This window comes from Calidris pugnax, unplaced genomic scaffold, assembly GCF_001431845.1.
Source record: "Calidris pugnax isolate Ruff unplaced genomic scaffold, ASM143184v1 scaffold17, whole genome shotgun sequence".
In the NCBI taxonomy this organism is placed as follows: domain Eukaryota; kingdom Metazoa; phylum Chordata; class Aves; order Charadriiformes; family Scolopacidae; genus Calidris; species Calidris pugnax.
In genome coordinates, this window is record NW_015090794.1 from 2,683,568 (window position 1) to 2,698,090 (window position 14,523).

Here is a 14,523-nt window from a genome sequence, read left to right on the forward strand (position 1 = left end):
ATTCCTGTGCACTCTAGCAAACCAGAGGGAAATTGAGCAACGCTCTCTTGTTCTCCTGTGCTGCAGGTTCTGCGTGTGCTTTGGGACAAGAAACAAGTCTGGACTGGTTGCAAAAGAACTTGGGGGCATTTGCGTCCAATGCTCGTTACGAAGATTTCATCAGATTAATGACAGATTTCAACGGGGTTAGTTTGTTTTCTGACTCAGACCTGAGAGCTTTGCCTTTGCTCAGGTCCTGCTGTGCTGCAGCTCTTTGCATGCACAAGGCTGAGCACACTCCTAGATGATCTAATCCAATAAACAGACATTGCTCCAGCCACAGCAGAGCTCTTCTTCCCAACGTGGGGAATGTAGCCAACTCCACAGCTTAGGTCTCTGCCTGTCAGCAACATTTTACTTCTCTCTGATCACATCGATCTAATCCAATAAACAGACATTGCTCCAGCCACAGCAGAGCTCTTCTTCCCAACACGGGGCATCTAGCCAACTCTACAGCTTAGGTCTCTGCCTGCCAGCAACATTTTACTTCTCTCTGATCACATCCTATTGGTTTTGCAGTTCAGTGTAAGGGACAATCTCACCGCTACTCAGATCGCCCACGTGTTTTTTGACCCTGGAGTCTTGGATGATACCAGCATGGTTGAAACCCTCCTGGTCTCCCTGGAGAGCAAGCCAGCTCTGGACATCTCTGCCTTTGTTGCTGAATTTGTGGCCACTGCTTCTCAGGTGAGATACCAACCCTTGCATGGGGATGTTGTTTTAGCCCACAGTGCACTGCAAGAGTGGTGTCTTGCAGAAACTATTGGGCTTCAGCCCATATGGACCTAAGGAGTATCTTCCCTGAACCGGCTCCCCTGTCAAGCATGTTATTACACTCAAACCCACACACTTACTACAGAAGAGCTGAAAAACAGCATCAGGTCACAGCTGATTTGTGTTGTCACTTGCTTTGTTTTGCAGGAAGGCTTATCATCCCTGGTAAATGTGCAAGTCAGAGATGCCATGTTCAGTGCAATCTTTCACAAACTCCAAGACCAGTTCCCCACTTTTAGCATCTCCCAGTACAAGGACTGGTTCCAGAACAAGCTCAGTCTGTGGCTGGGCAGCATAAATGCCTCTGCTCTTGCAGCTATCCCAAGGAACATACCTTGTAGAATATACCAAATTATGTGAGTACTTCATTGCCTGCATTCACTTTTTTTTTTTCCCCCCACTTCAGCTTTTGCACATAGCAAGAGAATTCCCATTGCTCTTCTTGGTCCTGTCTGAATACAGAAACAAAACTGTATCAGGGCTCTTAAAGTCCCAGGCTTACCCTTCCTTCCTCTTTTCACTCCCAACAGCTTCATTGTCTCACAGCTCCAGTTTCTGACCAGGGCTGTGTCATCTCTATCCAACTGCAACTTTGCCATAACAATGCTTGTTTACCAATGCAAATTCATCTAACAAAAGAAGTTTGCTTACCACTGATAGAACAGGCCATAGACTGCAGAGTTCTCATGTGCAATCACGTTAAAAACTTTTGGTGACCTCAGGCACCAAAACCAAGGCTTTACTGCTATAATGAATCTCCTGCTTTCCCTTTTCTCACAGAATGAGTGGCTTAGAGGGCAGCTTCCAACAGATGTCCCCTGCCAGCCACCAGGACGTTTACAGCTTTGCAAAGAGCTACCTGTCTGCTAAGGCTTCTCAGGAAGGTATGCTGAACCTGCCCTCTCTCTCCTGTAACTTCCCTGCATCTCTTGTCAGAAGCAGTAACATCCTCACAAAATTACAGGATGCTGGGCATTTACCCATGAAAAAGACAATTAAATTAGAATTGGAAGATGTCAACTGCTTTTTGCTCTATAGCAAGGAGAGATGGAGAACAAAAGCATCTGCAGAAGCAGCTGTTTCTCCTTAAGGCTAGGACAAGCCTTGATGTTAATCACAGCCCCTCACTGCAGTGGCAGCTCACCAGCTGAGAACTGAACCATCATTGGTACCTCTCTGGCTGCCATTACCACAATATCTGATAATCTCCCAAATTTAACATTCCGATCCCTATGCCTTTGCCAAAAGGTATGGGAATGCTATCTCTTTACCAGGTGTACTTACACATCTAAAGGTACACATTGGGCGTTAGTCACTTCAGTGATGCCAATATGACTGAGGGATTTAGGCACCTAGACATTTTGGGTAACTCGTGTATCAGCACATTCACACTATTCCCACTGGGGCACTCAACTGCTGGTTATGTCACCCTTGAATTACACTTTGTTTAAAAGGTGGCCCATGCATTGAGAACACCAGGGGAAGCTTGGGTTGGCTACAAACAAATCTGGGCTCCTTCAGCTCCTTGGCTACATACAGAGACCTGGCCGACATGAATGCAGACTTCAGCATCGTAAGTAACTCTGCAAGACAGAGCCCTGTCAAGGCTCAAATCCCACCTGACAGCCTTTCACAGCCAGCAAACACTCCTGCCCTCAGGCAGGACCAGTAAGCAAGACAGAGCCCTCTCAAGGCCCAAATCCCACCTGACAGCCTTTCACAGCCCGAAAACACTCCTGCCCTCAGGCAGGACCAGTAATTTTAACACTTGATTTCACAGGTTGATGCCGTGGCAGGACTCAGCCCAGAGGTACTGGCAGCTTACACACTGGCTGGCGATGTCCTGCGTGACATGGACAAAGCAGGCAAGGTCTTCAGCTCTCTGAGCTCTCGCACCATTGGGGATTTCATGGATGCCTTCAATGCAGCTGCAAAGCAGGTAGCAACTTCACCTCCTGTCCAAGAGGCTGGAATAAAACAGTTTAGACAGAGTGCATGCTGATGTAGGAGCTGAGGTTCCAAGTGTAGAAAGAGGCCACAACTCTTAATTAATCTGGGTCCCATCCTGGTAGGGATACAGGCTCTCTGCAATACAGCCACTCTTTAACCCAGTAGGAATTTCAGTGTTGTCACAAAGACCCAGGATCCTGCACCCATTGGCCACATGCTGGAGATGAGCAGGACACACGGGCAGTTTGGGTACATGCACTCATAACTGCCCAGGAAGATGTGAGCCCTGGATGGGACAGTCATTACACACCCACATTGCAAGTGACCAGACAAATTGCCAAAACTGCACACAGCAGCAATCTTTGCATTTCCAAATTAAACTAATTGCATCTTCTTGTCTTAAGAGGAATCTCAGAAGTGTCGCATACTTCCTGGCCCTCAGTATGACTCCTTTTTACCAATTGTGTACTTTTAATGTCTTTATCTTTTGGTTGAAGCGCAATGTCTCTCAGCTTCCTCATGGTGATGTGCGACAATTCATCCTGGGACAAATCTTCTGTCACCTAAGCACAGCATTTGAGCTCTTCTCTACTGAAGACTATGTTGCCTGGTTTGGAGGAAGGCTCAGCCTCTTCCTAAGCAGCCTCAATGCACAAAACCTCGGCTTCTTACCCAGTGACATGACATGCAACTCTCTTGCAGCCATGTAGGTATCAAGTCCGTTATCATTTCACTGACACTCTTCTTACTTTTCTCTTTGCCTATAAAGATGGAAGCTCAACCACTGGGTGAGGAGAGCAGGTTCCACTAGCCCAAACACCCAGTCCCAAACCTGAGATTCTCATTTGGTGAATACATTATGATCTTACCTGGCAGCCACTGCAGTTTGCCAGGGAGCTCAGTGGGTTCTGTCCCAGTGGCTGTGGATCAGTTGGTTGTGGTTGTTTGTCTTACCCTGACTATCCATGTCCTGCAGAGTGAAGACCCTGAACGAACACAAAGCCCAAGGGCCCTATGAGAATCCAGAGCACATCTACTCCTTCATAAAGAGAGTTCTTCACTTCCAGCTGCAGAACTCAGGTAACAAATGTCTGGGCTTGCTTGTGTCCAGGTTTCAGGAACACAGAAAGTTGGAAAGATTCAGCCACCTCATAAAACATCTTGGATTTCAGGTGACATGCAGACCTGTTCTTTTTGCAGGAAAGAGTCATTTTATCATTTTAGCAATCTGACAGTTAATCGCCTAACCAGTGCTAGGCCTTTAGGGTCCCCTGAAGTCAGTAAAGAAGCATCTCTGCCTTTGGACAAGCTGCTTCCCTGGAGGATAAATGTGCTGAATCTCCTGCTAGTTCTTAATGGAGTCTATCTTCACTCCTCAACCTGCTTCTTAGCCTCAGTGAAGAACTCAGCTCACAGTTGTCAGAGAAAGGTACCACCCTCCTCTTTGGAGGACTGAAACCTCTCTCAGATGGCACAGAATGCTGAGGTCAAAAAGCAGAAGCTGATCAAGAATGAGACTAGAACATGCGGACGTGGAAGGAACCCCAGTATGCTCAAAGGCAAAATGATTCCCCTTTTCCCTCTCTGGTAGCATTTGGATCCCACCGGGAGCTTGCAACATGAACAATAATATGTATTTCACAGCCATGACATGGAAGGAACCCCAGTATGTTCAAAGGCAAAATGATTTCCCTTTTCCCTCTCTGGTAGCATTTGGATCCCACCGGGAGCTTGCAACATGAACAATAATATGTATTTCACAGCCAGTGGGGACTCACAGTGTTACAAGCCTCTGCAATCCAGGGAAAGAAATGATGTATCTTCTGAGCTTTGCTTTTCCTTTTATAGGCTGTGCCTGTACCCAGGGCACCACCGCAGACAGGGAATGGCTGCTACAGTATTTTGGTTTATTCACTGCTTTTGGATCGTACTCAGATTTTGCAACACTGAAGAGCAACTTCCATGGGGTAAGGGCTAGATACGAAATATCTGGCATTTTATTCTTAGCCATCAAACAAGCTGACAGGAACAAAGTTCAACTGGATTAGTTTGCTATTTGTGTTGTTCATTTTCTCCTACGTGCTTCCATTTTTTTCTCATTAAGTTTCTTCTTGTTAAATTTTAATACTAAAGTAGTGTCAAAAGCACTGCCTTGAGGAGATAACCATCTTATCAGGAGAATATAAATTCCATAGGAAGGCAAGGATTTCAACAACAAACTCCATACAGCAGTGGCTGATAAGACACAGGAAGAGCAGATAGTAAATTACAGACGGTCTGCTGAGAACAGTCTCACAAATCACCTGTCTAGCAGCAGAGGACAGCTATTATTAAATTTAATCCCAGTGAGCACTGCACGCTGCTTGTTGTCTGAAACCCTGTCCAGAAAGAAGTTAATGTTCCTTAGACGTGAAAGCCCAGGTGGGCTGAGAGGAAGGGGAGAATCCTGTGGATTGGTCTCCAGCCTCACTCTGTGCCCCGTCTTCTTCAGCATGACTCTCTAGACCTTCTCTCAGCTGAGGCACTGGCCCAGCTGACTGTTCAGAGCAAGACCATCTACAGCCCCTCAGCCATCCAGACGGTTCTGGAGGTAATTGGGAACAAGGAAGAGCCTCTCCAGTATCTCAGTGTCTTCCTAGAGGACTTCAACACTTTTGTCCTGAAGGTAAGTAACCCAAGTGCCCCTGATAACAAAAGTCTTGGGGAGTAGAACAGGTCACAGGTGAACTTTCAGACTTCCAACTCTGGGACTCTAATGGCCAGATATAAAATAAATCTGGAAGATGATCTAGAAGGAGTTCACCCTGCTCCAGTATGATCTTATCTCTGTCCAGGCCTTACTCTGGTTTAACTTCTGTGCACAGACCAGCATAAAATGTTCTTCCTCAGAGGAACTTTGGGAAGAATACCCACCACTCCAACCTAGAGCCAGGATATAAACAGTAACGGTTTCTCTACTGCTGATCTGTGATATTCTAATGACTTATGAAAGGTTCTGGACCAGGGCCCTAAAATTGTTAACATCCCTTAAAACATTTGCATGTGAGTGAGCAAGAGAGAGACTCTGCTGCTTGCCCTAGTCCTGCTGGGCTGAGGGCAAGTTAACAACAAGCCAAACTGAGGAGCCTGAGCGTGCCCCAGCCTCGCTTCATACACAGTGTGACCACTCTGCTGACTGCTATAACAGCCGTGGCTGTGGGAGTGCAAGGGAAAGGAAATTCAAGCACCTGGGCTGCTTTTCTGTCCAACTCTTGACAAAAGAAAACCTGAATTGCCAAGGTCAACTCCCCAACAAGGCCACAGTCAGACCATATTTCCAACTTTTATTGTTAAACAGGAGAGGAAGGAAGGGGAGGAGAGCCACAAAGAAGAGAAATTGTGGTTATTTCGCCAATTTTTCCCTTCACCACTTTTTCAGCTTAGCTTCAATATTCAAGGCTTTCTAACAGCTCTGCTCATCACCTGCTTCAATTTCTTCCTCAGAGCTCTGATTTCCTAGGAAGCACTAAGGTTCGGGAAACCATGTTAATGATGACAGCAGAGATCATCTTCCCACAAATTACTGACATGTCCCTGGAAGACACATCTACGTGGCTGCACAGACTGCGCGTCCTGCTGCCCCAGGTGAACGCCACGGTGCTGGAGCTGCTGCCCCTCGACATGCCGTGCCCATACTACCAAGCTCTGTAAGTGCCTGTGGGGCTGCTTTGGCTTCGTGCTGCTACACGAGCAGTCACTCTTGCATCACCAGTTACTCATCAGGCAAGAGCTGCTTTTTACCTTCATGTTTAGCATTGGGTATAACCAGAATCAGTCAATTGCTCTGCTTTAAAGGGGGCATTTCTATATGGAAACCAAATCTTAATCCTTAATCTCAAGCAGACCATAAATTATACAGCCCAGCAGAAAACAAAACTGATTACCCACATGCTACAGGCCAAGTACTAGCACCTGCCAGCTTTGGTTTGTCAGCGTTGAGAAGTTCTCCTCACCCCTACTACACTGATCTCTGCTGCTTTATCCCCATGGAAATCCCCATGGAAATCTGTTGTATGGTTTCTTCCCCAGCATTGCAGCAATTGATGGAGTCTACCCAGTGCTGTCAGCAAGGAAGAAGCATGATGTGTATGAGTTTCAGAAGGCCTATTTGACAGCCCAGTTCACAGACTCAGGTAAGATGCCTACACACAAATTCCCAGTAAAACACTAGTATTTGTATGGAGCATCTTTTGTATTCCAAACATTGAAGATTTTTATCCCTAACAATCACACATCTTCCCAACATTGAGAGTCAGTCACTTCTGCTGTTGTTTACAATCCTGGGAAGTTCAAAACAGCCCTGCGAAAGAGGAAGGGAAATCACTTCTCCTTTTGAAGCTACAGGGAATACTGGTGTAAGGAGGTATGATATTACAGAATGAATAGGATATAAAGAGAAATGGGATTTCCATTTGGTTTAACCATTTCCCCAGTCTGGAAGTGAATCAGAGTGCAGAAGATCAGACCCTGCACTTGCAATAGGAAGAATATTAGCCATTCTGCTGTTAGCAGATACTTAATCATTCACATGAGGGATCCCTAGATGCCTCCTTCAGTATATGTTGTGGCTTTTAACCCTTTGGGTCTGTTTTGGTTACAGGATCAGCGTGCCAGGATGGAACAACTGGAACCAAAGACTGGTTGCAAAAGAATCTGGGAGAGATCTGTTCAGTAGCTAAACTAAGTGAACTTCAAACTTTTTACCCAGACATTGCTGGAGTAAGTTTTACTAGTCTGTGCACTGAACAACAGTAGAACTAGCACCTGATTCCAAGCAAAACAGATCACCTCCTGGGCTTTGCATTTAGAATAATCAGTAAGGGGAAGATGCAGGTGATTCCTCACACAGTGGCTGCATCTCTTAAAGCAGGGATCAGCTTGGGTTTATATGGGAGAGATTACTGGATATGATCCACGTGCAGCATCAGGGGTTGAAATACACATTCCAGCTGCTTGCCTCTCTCTTCACAGCCTCTCTTTGATGAAATATATTAATTGTTATCACTGATTATCAGAACCAATGCCGAGAGCCTGGGCTATGTCTGAAATAGAGAGGTATATTCTACTATGAGTGGTGAAGGGAACTTCTTTTAAATCATCTTTAAAAATCAAATTGGCTTAAAGGTCACAGTAGAATGGCTTATGTGGGCATTGCCTTTCCTAATTCCTCCAGACAATGACTCTTCAAATTACATTTTCCCTTCAAAAATACTAGAAGTTATTTACTCAGATCTACTAAAATACCAGACACATTCTGGTACTCTGAGTTTAGTCTAATCAGTAGCAATGGGTTGCACATCCTCAGGACACGCTGAATTAATCGTTCAAGCTGCCTACATTATGATACCAAGTTGTAACTACAACAATGCAAACGATGCGTTAAGAAAAGATGTGACAAAGACCAACAGGAGTTGAATCCTGCCAGACTAATATTTGATTGGGATGTCTGTATCTAAATGTTATTTTAATATTGGTTTCACAGCAAAGACAGAAATTGCATTCATGAAATTGTTAAAGTACAACTTGAAAATCCAACAATTCTGCTTTCATGTGAAAAACAAGTATTTTCTCTTTATCTGATGTCCTAAAGAAAATCCTGCACAGCTGTAAAACATGCTTTAGACAATGTTTTAATTTTATATACTCATAAACCAATGCTAGTATTTATTAAAATGCTGATTTTGTTTGAAGAATTTGTGTAACACTACCTATACAATTATCAATAAAAGCAAAGTTGAACAACCCACTTGGTATATTTCATATTGTTTCAGACTGTCTTATTGATGGTACTTAAACTAAATTGATAAAGTAGGAAGTTGTACAAATATACTAGTTGCTACTGGTTGAACTAAACTAAAAAGTCTATAATCCCAAAGCACAAACCAGTTCACTAACTCCTTACAAAGACAGTGAAAGCAGACCCCATTGCCACATACCTGGCAGACACACAGAGCTTTTGTAAGGGAGTTATACTGATAAAACTTTCTATTCTGACAGATTAATCTTAAGCACCAACATTATCAAAATTCACAACAATTCCCATATTTACTTGAAGTTAAGTCAAAAGATAAACATACTGTTCTACCCCAAACATCTTAGCCTACCACATCCACGGCATCTGAGCAACTTCCAGCAGAACCTTGAATAATATAATTTGACTGTGTTCCCATTTGCCATCTGCACCACAGCAGCTCAATCCAATATTCCATTCATTCTGCAGCTGAAGCTCTCAGAGGAGAAACACTGATGTGTGTGTCTTGCAGACATCCCCTGTGTTTAGCAAGTTCCCTGCCAAATGCTGCCACATTAAAAATCCTTCATTTTCATCACAGAAAGTGACCTCTGTCTGTCTTTGAACACACACTATAGTGAAGAAGAAATTTCTTTCAAAGCCCTGGTGAGAGGTTTCTGGGCTATGAACAATGCATCAAAAAGGCTTGCAAACTGGAGCCTCTCACCGTTGCTTTGGTGTCTTTTCCTATTCTCTTACAATCTACCTCATTCTGTGGGGAGTGATGCTCTATCAGAACACATAATCCGAAATCCACCAGGGCTTGGGCAAAGCCTCGATTCATCTAACCTCCCTGGCATGGTGCGCTCTGTACCCTTTTAGCACTCCCTGCTTTGCTCTCAAATACACTGCTGGAAGTCTTTAAGTGTGAATTTTTCAGAGCAGCTAGGAAAAAAGCACCTCTACCCCCTCAGCAAAATAAAATTTTAGATGAGGAGAAAGACAACACAGTAACGTTACTTCAACACCACTTTTACAGCATCACATTGGGAACAAGGTTGCCTTTTAACTGGGTAGACAGCTGTACACAAATACATTCAGTCTGGCAATGTCCCACATCTTTACCTTGCTAAAGAAGATGCTGAATTTACACCAGCATTACACAGCTCAGCTTCCTGATGCATTTTAGTTAAATTCCCAAAGAGCAGACAGTAGTGTCTGGGCTAACACAAGGGGTCAGAATCCCTGGAACAAAAACCTACCACCTAATTTGACAGGCAGAGAGAGATACAGACTCAGCATACATTCAATTCTAGAAACAATTGAGCTGAGCACTAATCATAAGCCAGCCTTACCTAAACCTTTTTAACATGTTGATCATTATTTGGCAGTTTTATTTAGGGTCTTAAAGACTGGAGCAAGTAACATCCTATGAACGGTCTCAGCCAAGGCATCCCTGCAAAAGGGATTACTGTGGAAAAGAAGGCAGTAAGACAGTGGTCAAGACAGACCAGGGAAAGGTGGGAGGAAAAAGGAAATGGAAGTGATGAGGTGGAAGAGAAAGGGCTACTGCAGATGGATGCTGCACACAGGAGACAGTGGAAGCTGAAGATCCAAAAGTATACTCCTTGGCAGATCTCAAATGTTAACCCACTACAGGTTTTCAGGCAGTTTATCAGATTCTCCTTAAAGCTTAAAAGGTACCAACTTTACTTATACTAATTAACTAACTTTATGCTTCACAGGCAAGGATCTTCTGCTCATGTATAAAGAGCCCATTTCCAGGGGGACACCCAACATTGTCCCCTGTAAGACTCTTTACACAGAACTGAAAGGTTTTTCACCCTTATCCTCCTAACACACTATTCCCACCTCACTGTTCCATAAGGAAATATGGATCTGCCCCGGCATAGCCTAATTTTTCTCTCCTCCTCAAAGTGCACTGCCCACAAACATCTGCAGTACCACAAAACCATTCTCTCTTCCTGACTGTCTGGGGACTTCGCTTTAGAGCCACTTGCCAGCCACAGTCTTGGCATAAAAGCAAACATGGCTCTAGGACAATTCTTTTACATGTGTTTCTTCTTAGTTTAAAGTTCCTGATCTTGATACCCCAGAAGAGATGGCACAGTTGACCCTTAACTCAACACTGACCAGCCTGGAAGATACACTCTCAATCCTGGCAATCCTTGAGTGTGGATCCTATAACACAGTCGACAGATACATGAGGCAGTTTAACGTGTGTGCTCGCCAGGTCAGTCCTAATGGATCCCAGGTATTCTCCAACTCCCATGTCGCTGTACTCGGGGAAGGTCTATGCTGTGATAAGCTGCCTCTGCTGTACAGCTCACACTCTGCTCTGAATGTAATGTCTATATATAACAGAGCTGAAAGGCAGAAAGGAGCTGTGGTAAATACCAGACAACTTTATAAGGAGAGATCTCAGCAAGGGACAAGCTAATGAGCAAGGAAATAGACTGAGACCCTGGATAGGGACAGGCAATTTAATTTAATTTTGTTACAACAATGCTGCAGATGTTCCCTAAATAGCCTCTTCTGATTTAAATGCTTATCCAGAGCCTCAAGCCATATTGATGGTTTTGCTCTTCTTTATACCACAGGGAAACCTGACCTCATTACCCAGCATGCTGGTTAGAGATGCGATACTGAGGACAGTGCTACTAAAGCTAAGACCTGAACTCCAAAACTTCTCCAGTGAAAGTTGGGCAACCTGGTTCCAGCAGCAGCTGCCCTTATTGCTGTCTGGTATGAACAAAACCTACCTGGGATGGCTGGGGATCAACATCTCTTGTGATTCCTATCAAGCAATGTGAGTTTACCATTACTCTTAGGGTTATGACAGCATTGCAGTTAAAAGCTAGTGTTTCACAAGTCCAAAATATGGAGGTCTCAGCTAAGACAGAAGGACTGAGGTCTGTCTCCCTTCTGTTTGTATAAATGGAAATATTCATGAGCCTCTTCTGTGAAGTGCAATTAAGAGATGTGACAGCCTCAGGCACCACCCAGGCCACACAGAAGGTTGGAAAAACCTTCTTAAAACTCCAAACAAATGCAGCTCCTTTCTAAACATGTCCTCTTTTATCTCCCAGTGTCAAAGGATTCAACATCACTTATGAGTCTCTTTCACCTTCCACCAAAATGGACATATATAACAGCTACATTAAAACCTATCTGAGCCAACAATCACATTCAACAGGTAACAGCACCAAAGAAGTAGAATAATTCTAAAGTCCACGGGATAGAGAGTTATCACAGAGTTTGTTTCCAGGCTCCAAAATATCAGTGATGGGTTCCTACCTTCGTTCAGCGGTCCCTGTGGCTGGAGCCAACTTCACCGAGCAGGAATGGAGCAGGTCCACGCTTAATTTCATCTCCTTTGAACTGGTCCTGTCTGTGGGTCCTACTTCCACTGCATGGGGATATTTCCCAGAGTTAGAATTGGCTCTGATACAGTCTCTTAATTCAACAAATAATCTAAAACAGTCAGCACCCACAGGAATGGTGTCCTACTTCTGTGCCTTTCATTAGCATCATCATGGCTGCCCTGAAAGGACATAGGTTGTCTTTGCTTGTAACACTGCCTTGTCAATAGACCTGTAGGTATTTCCTCTTTCTAGGGATTGCCTGTGACACCCAAAGAGGAATGAGAAACTGGATTGATATAAATCTTGGGAAATTCATACAACAATCCTCCACGCAAGACCTTGTTCGCTTCAATGCCAAATTTAAGGTACTGAGCTGAAAGTCTGTACAGAGTAATTAGCAATGCCATAGTTCATCCTTGGTAACAATGTGTTGTACTGGGCTTCAGAGGAATTAAAATTTCCTACACAAAGGCCAAATCACAGCCCAAGATGTCATCAAATTTGCCTCCAGCTACCCCATCATGACCACTAATACATTCACAGGCCTTAATCCAGAAGAAATTAAGATAACACATAGTAAAACTGAGCACTGCTGCTAGCTCTGCCTTGGAGACACCACCACCTCTGTATAGAGCAGGGCCAGGTTTGTGCCCTCTGCCTGGGAACAGCAAACACGATCCAGGCATTGCTGTTTGGCATAAGCCTCTATTATGTAACTACTGAATGAGTAACGCCACACCATTTTGTATGAATGTCCCTAATTCTCATATTATTCTTTTTCCTGTGCAGGAACTAAGCGCTCAGAGCCTGAAAGATTTGCTGGGACCTAGTTTTGGCTTTCACCTTGAAGAAGGATACTCACAACAGCCATCAGCAGGTGAGTGAAAGCGCACTTCGGAGTTACCATCAGGTTTTCTCTAGTGCTGACACTCTTATGCTTGCTTAGGATGCAAACAAATTCCAAAAGGCTCCTATCTGCATAGCAAAAGTATACAAAAAGGTTATTCCTTGTCTGCCTCACAGCAGATTCTCTTCCACTGGATAGAAAACAGTCTCTCATCACATGAAAGAAATTTTGCAGTGGAACCTCCTGGCTCTGCTGTAAGCTCAGTCTCACTGCACTGCCCAGAGTCGAGTGGAAAGTCACTCTGGGTCACACTTAGTTCGCCACGAAGGAGTGGCAGGACCGTTGCACAGCGCATGTTCCCTAGTGCTTTGCATAATCTAATCATAACTGACTTTGCAGATGACTTTCACTGCTTCCCTTGGGAGTCTACTCCACTAGTAAAACATTTCCAAATGGGCTTATGGGAAAGCTATCAGGAGGTGGAACAGTTATTCCAGACCCTTGAACAGATCATTGTCTCTGTGGACAATCTCTGTGGATTCAGAACTGATTAGGTGCCTTAACATTTATTTCAGCACCTCCTGTAACCAGAAGAGCAACAACATATATGAAAAACCACACGTTTCAGATTTTCTACTGTGTTCTCCCCCTCTGGCTACTAAACAATGTTTTGTAAGATTAAATCATACCCCTAAATGATAAGGTATTCTAACACAGAGGAAGCCAAACAGCACTTCAATCAACAAGGGTGTTTACTTTCTTCAGAGCTCATCACTTCTTAACAATAATCTAGAGGTGCAATTGCACGATGATGAAGTCATATAGAAATCTGCAGAGTCTGGGGCATTTGTTGGTAAAGTATGTTGCCTGGAGCCCCATCTTCACACCTTAATCAGAGCTTTTGAAGCTGCAAGGACAAAACCCAACAGTGGTTTCAGGATCAGGACCTAGACTCTATCAGTTTCTCCTTGCATTCTGCCTACAGCTCTGCCTGGAAATGACACGCAGCTCTGCTGACTAACAGCACCCTGCACTTGGCACTTCCCACCAGGGTACTTCTACAAACAGTGCAAAGTGTTAGTATGCATTAGTTTGCATACTGCAAGAGCCCAAATTTGCGAGGCTTTCCTTGAAACACCACCAGCATATGGAAATCTCCATGCAGGATCTGCAATCAAGAAGGTGCCAAGTTCTCAGCCAGACGCCACTACAACCTTGAAAAATTGTTACACCACTTTCTCCACTGCTTCTCATGTCAATAAAATTCTTGCCTTCAAAGAGCTAATCGTTCCTCACTCTGAGCTTTGAGCCTCTAATACACAAAACATCATGTTTTTTGCACAAACACAGCAAGCTACTCTGGGAGGATTTACAGCTTTAAATTCCCATGCCACATCAGCAGGAACCTCACCAGCTGCAACCCAACCCCAAGAAGGGTGACAGTAATCTGGGGCTGCTCCCACAAGCTCAAGGGCTTTGAGGACTCACTCTCTGCAAGGACAAGAAGGCCTCACACTGTTGATAAGACCAAGGGCCACGATAAGTTCCTCTCCACAGTGCGTACAGCTTACCTCAGCCTAAAACACTTTCCACTGTAGCCTATAAATCAACAAACTCCCTGCATACAGCCTGCAAGAGACAAGCCTGCCTCACCCGCCGCCATGACCGCCTCCACAGGCCGCGCGCGCGCGCTCGCCCCCGCCGCCTTCCTTTCCGGCAGTGTGGCGGTTCCCCCTTTTACGACAGTGTGGCAGCCC

The 14,523-nt window shown here is 44.5% G+C and overlaps 1 protein-coding gene across 1 annotated transcript; it reads left to right on the top strand.

The window, feature by feature from the left end:
- The first annotated feature begins 450 nt into the window (after positions 1–450).
- LOC106884650 lies at positions 451–8,443 on the top strand. The gene is made up of 12 exons (XM_014936173.1): positions 451–726; positions 961–1,169; positions 1,594–1,697; positions 2,268–2,386; positions 2,594–2,752; positions 3,261–3,469; positions 3,740–3,843; positions 4,612–4,730; positions 5,255–5,428; positions 6,247–6,449; positions 6,832–6,935; positions 7,403–8,443. Exons 1-12 carry the CDS (start codon positions 637–639, stop codon positions 7,555–7,557), a joined length of 1,749 nt encoding a protein of 582 aa, XP_014791659.1. The 5' UTR covers positions 451–636; the 3' UTR covers positions 7,558–8,443.
- Positions 8,444–14,523: the final 6,080 nt, after the last annotated feature.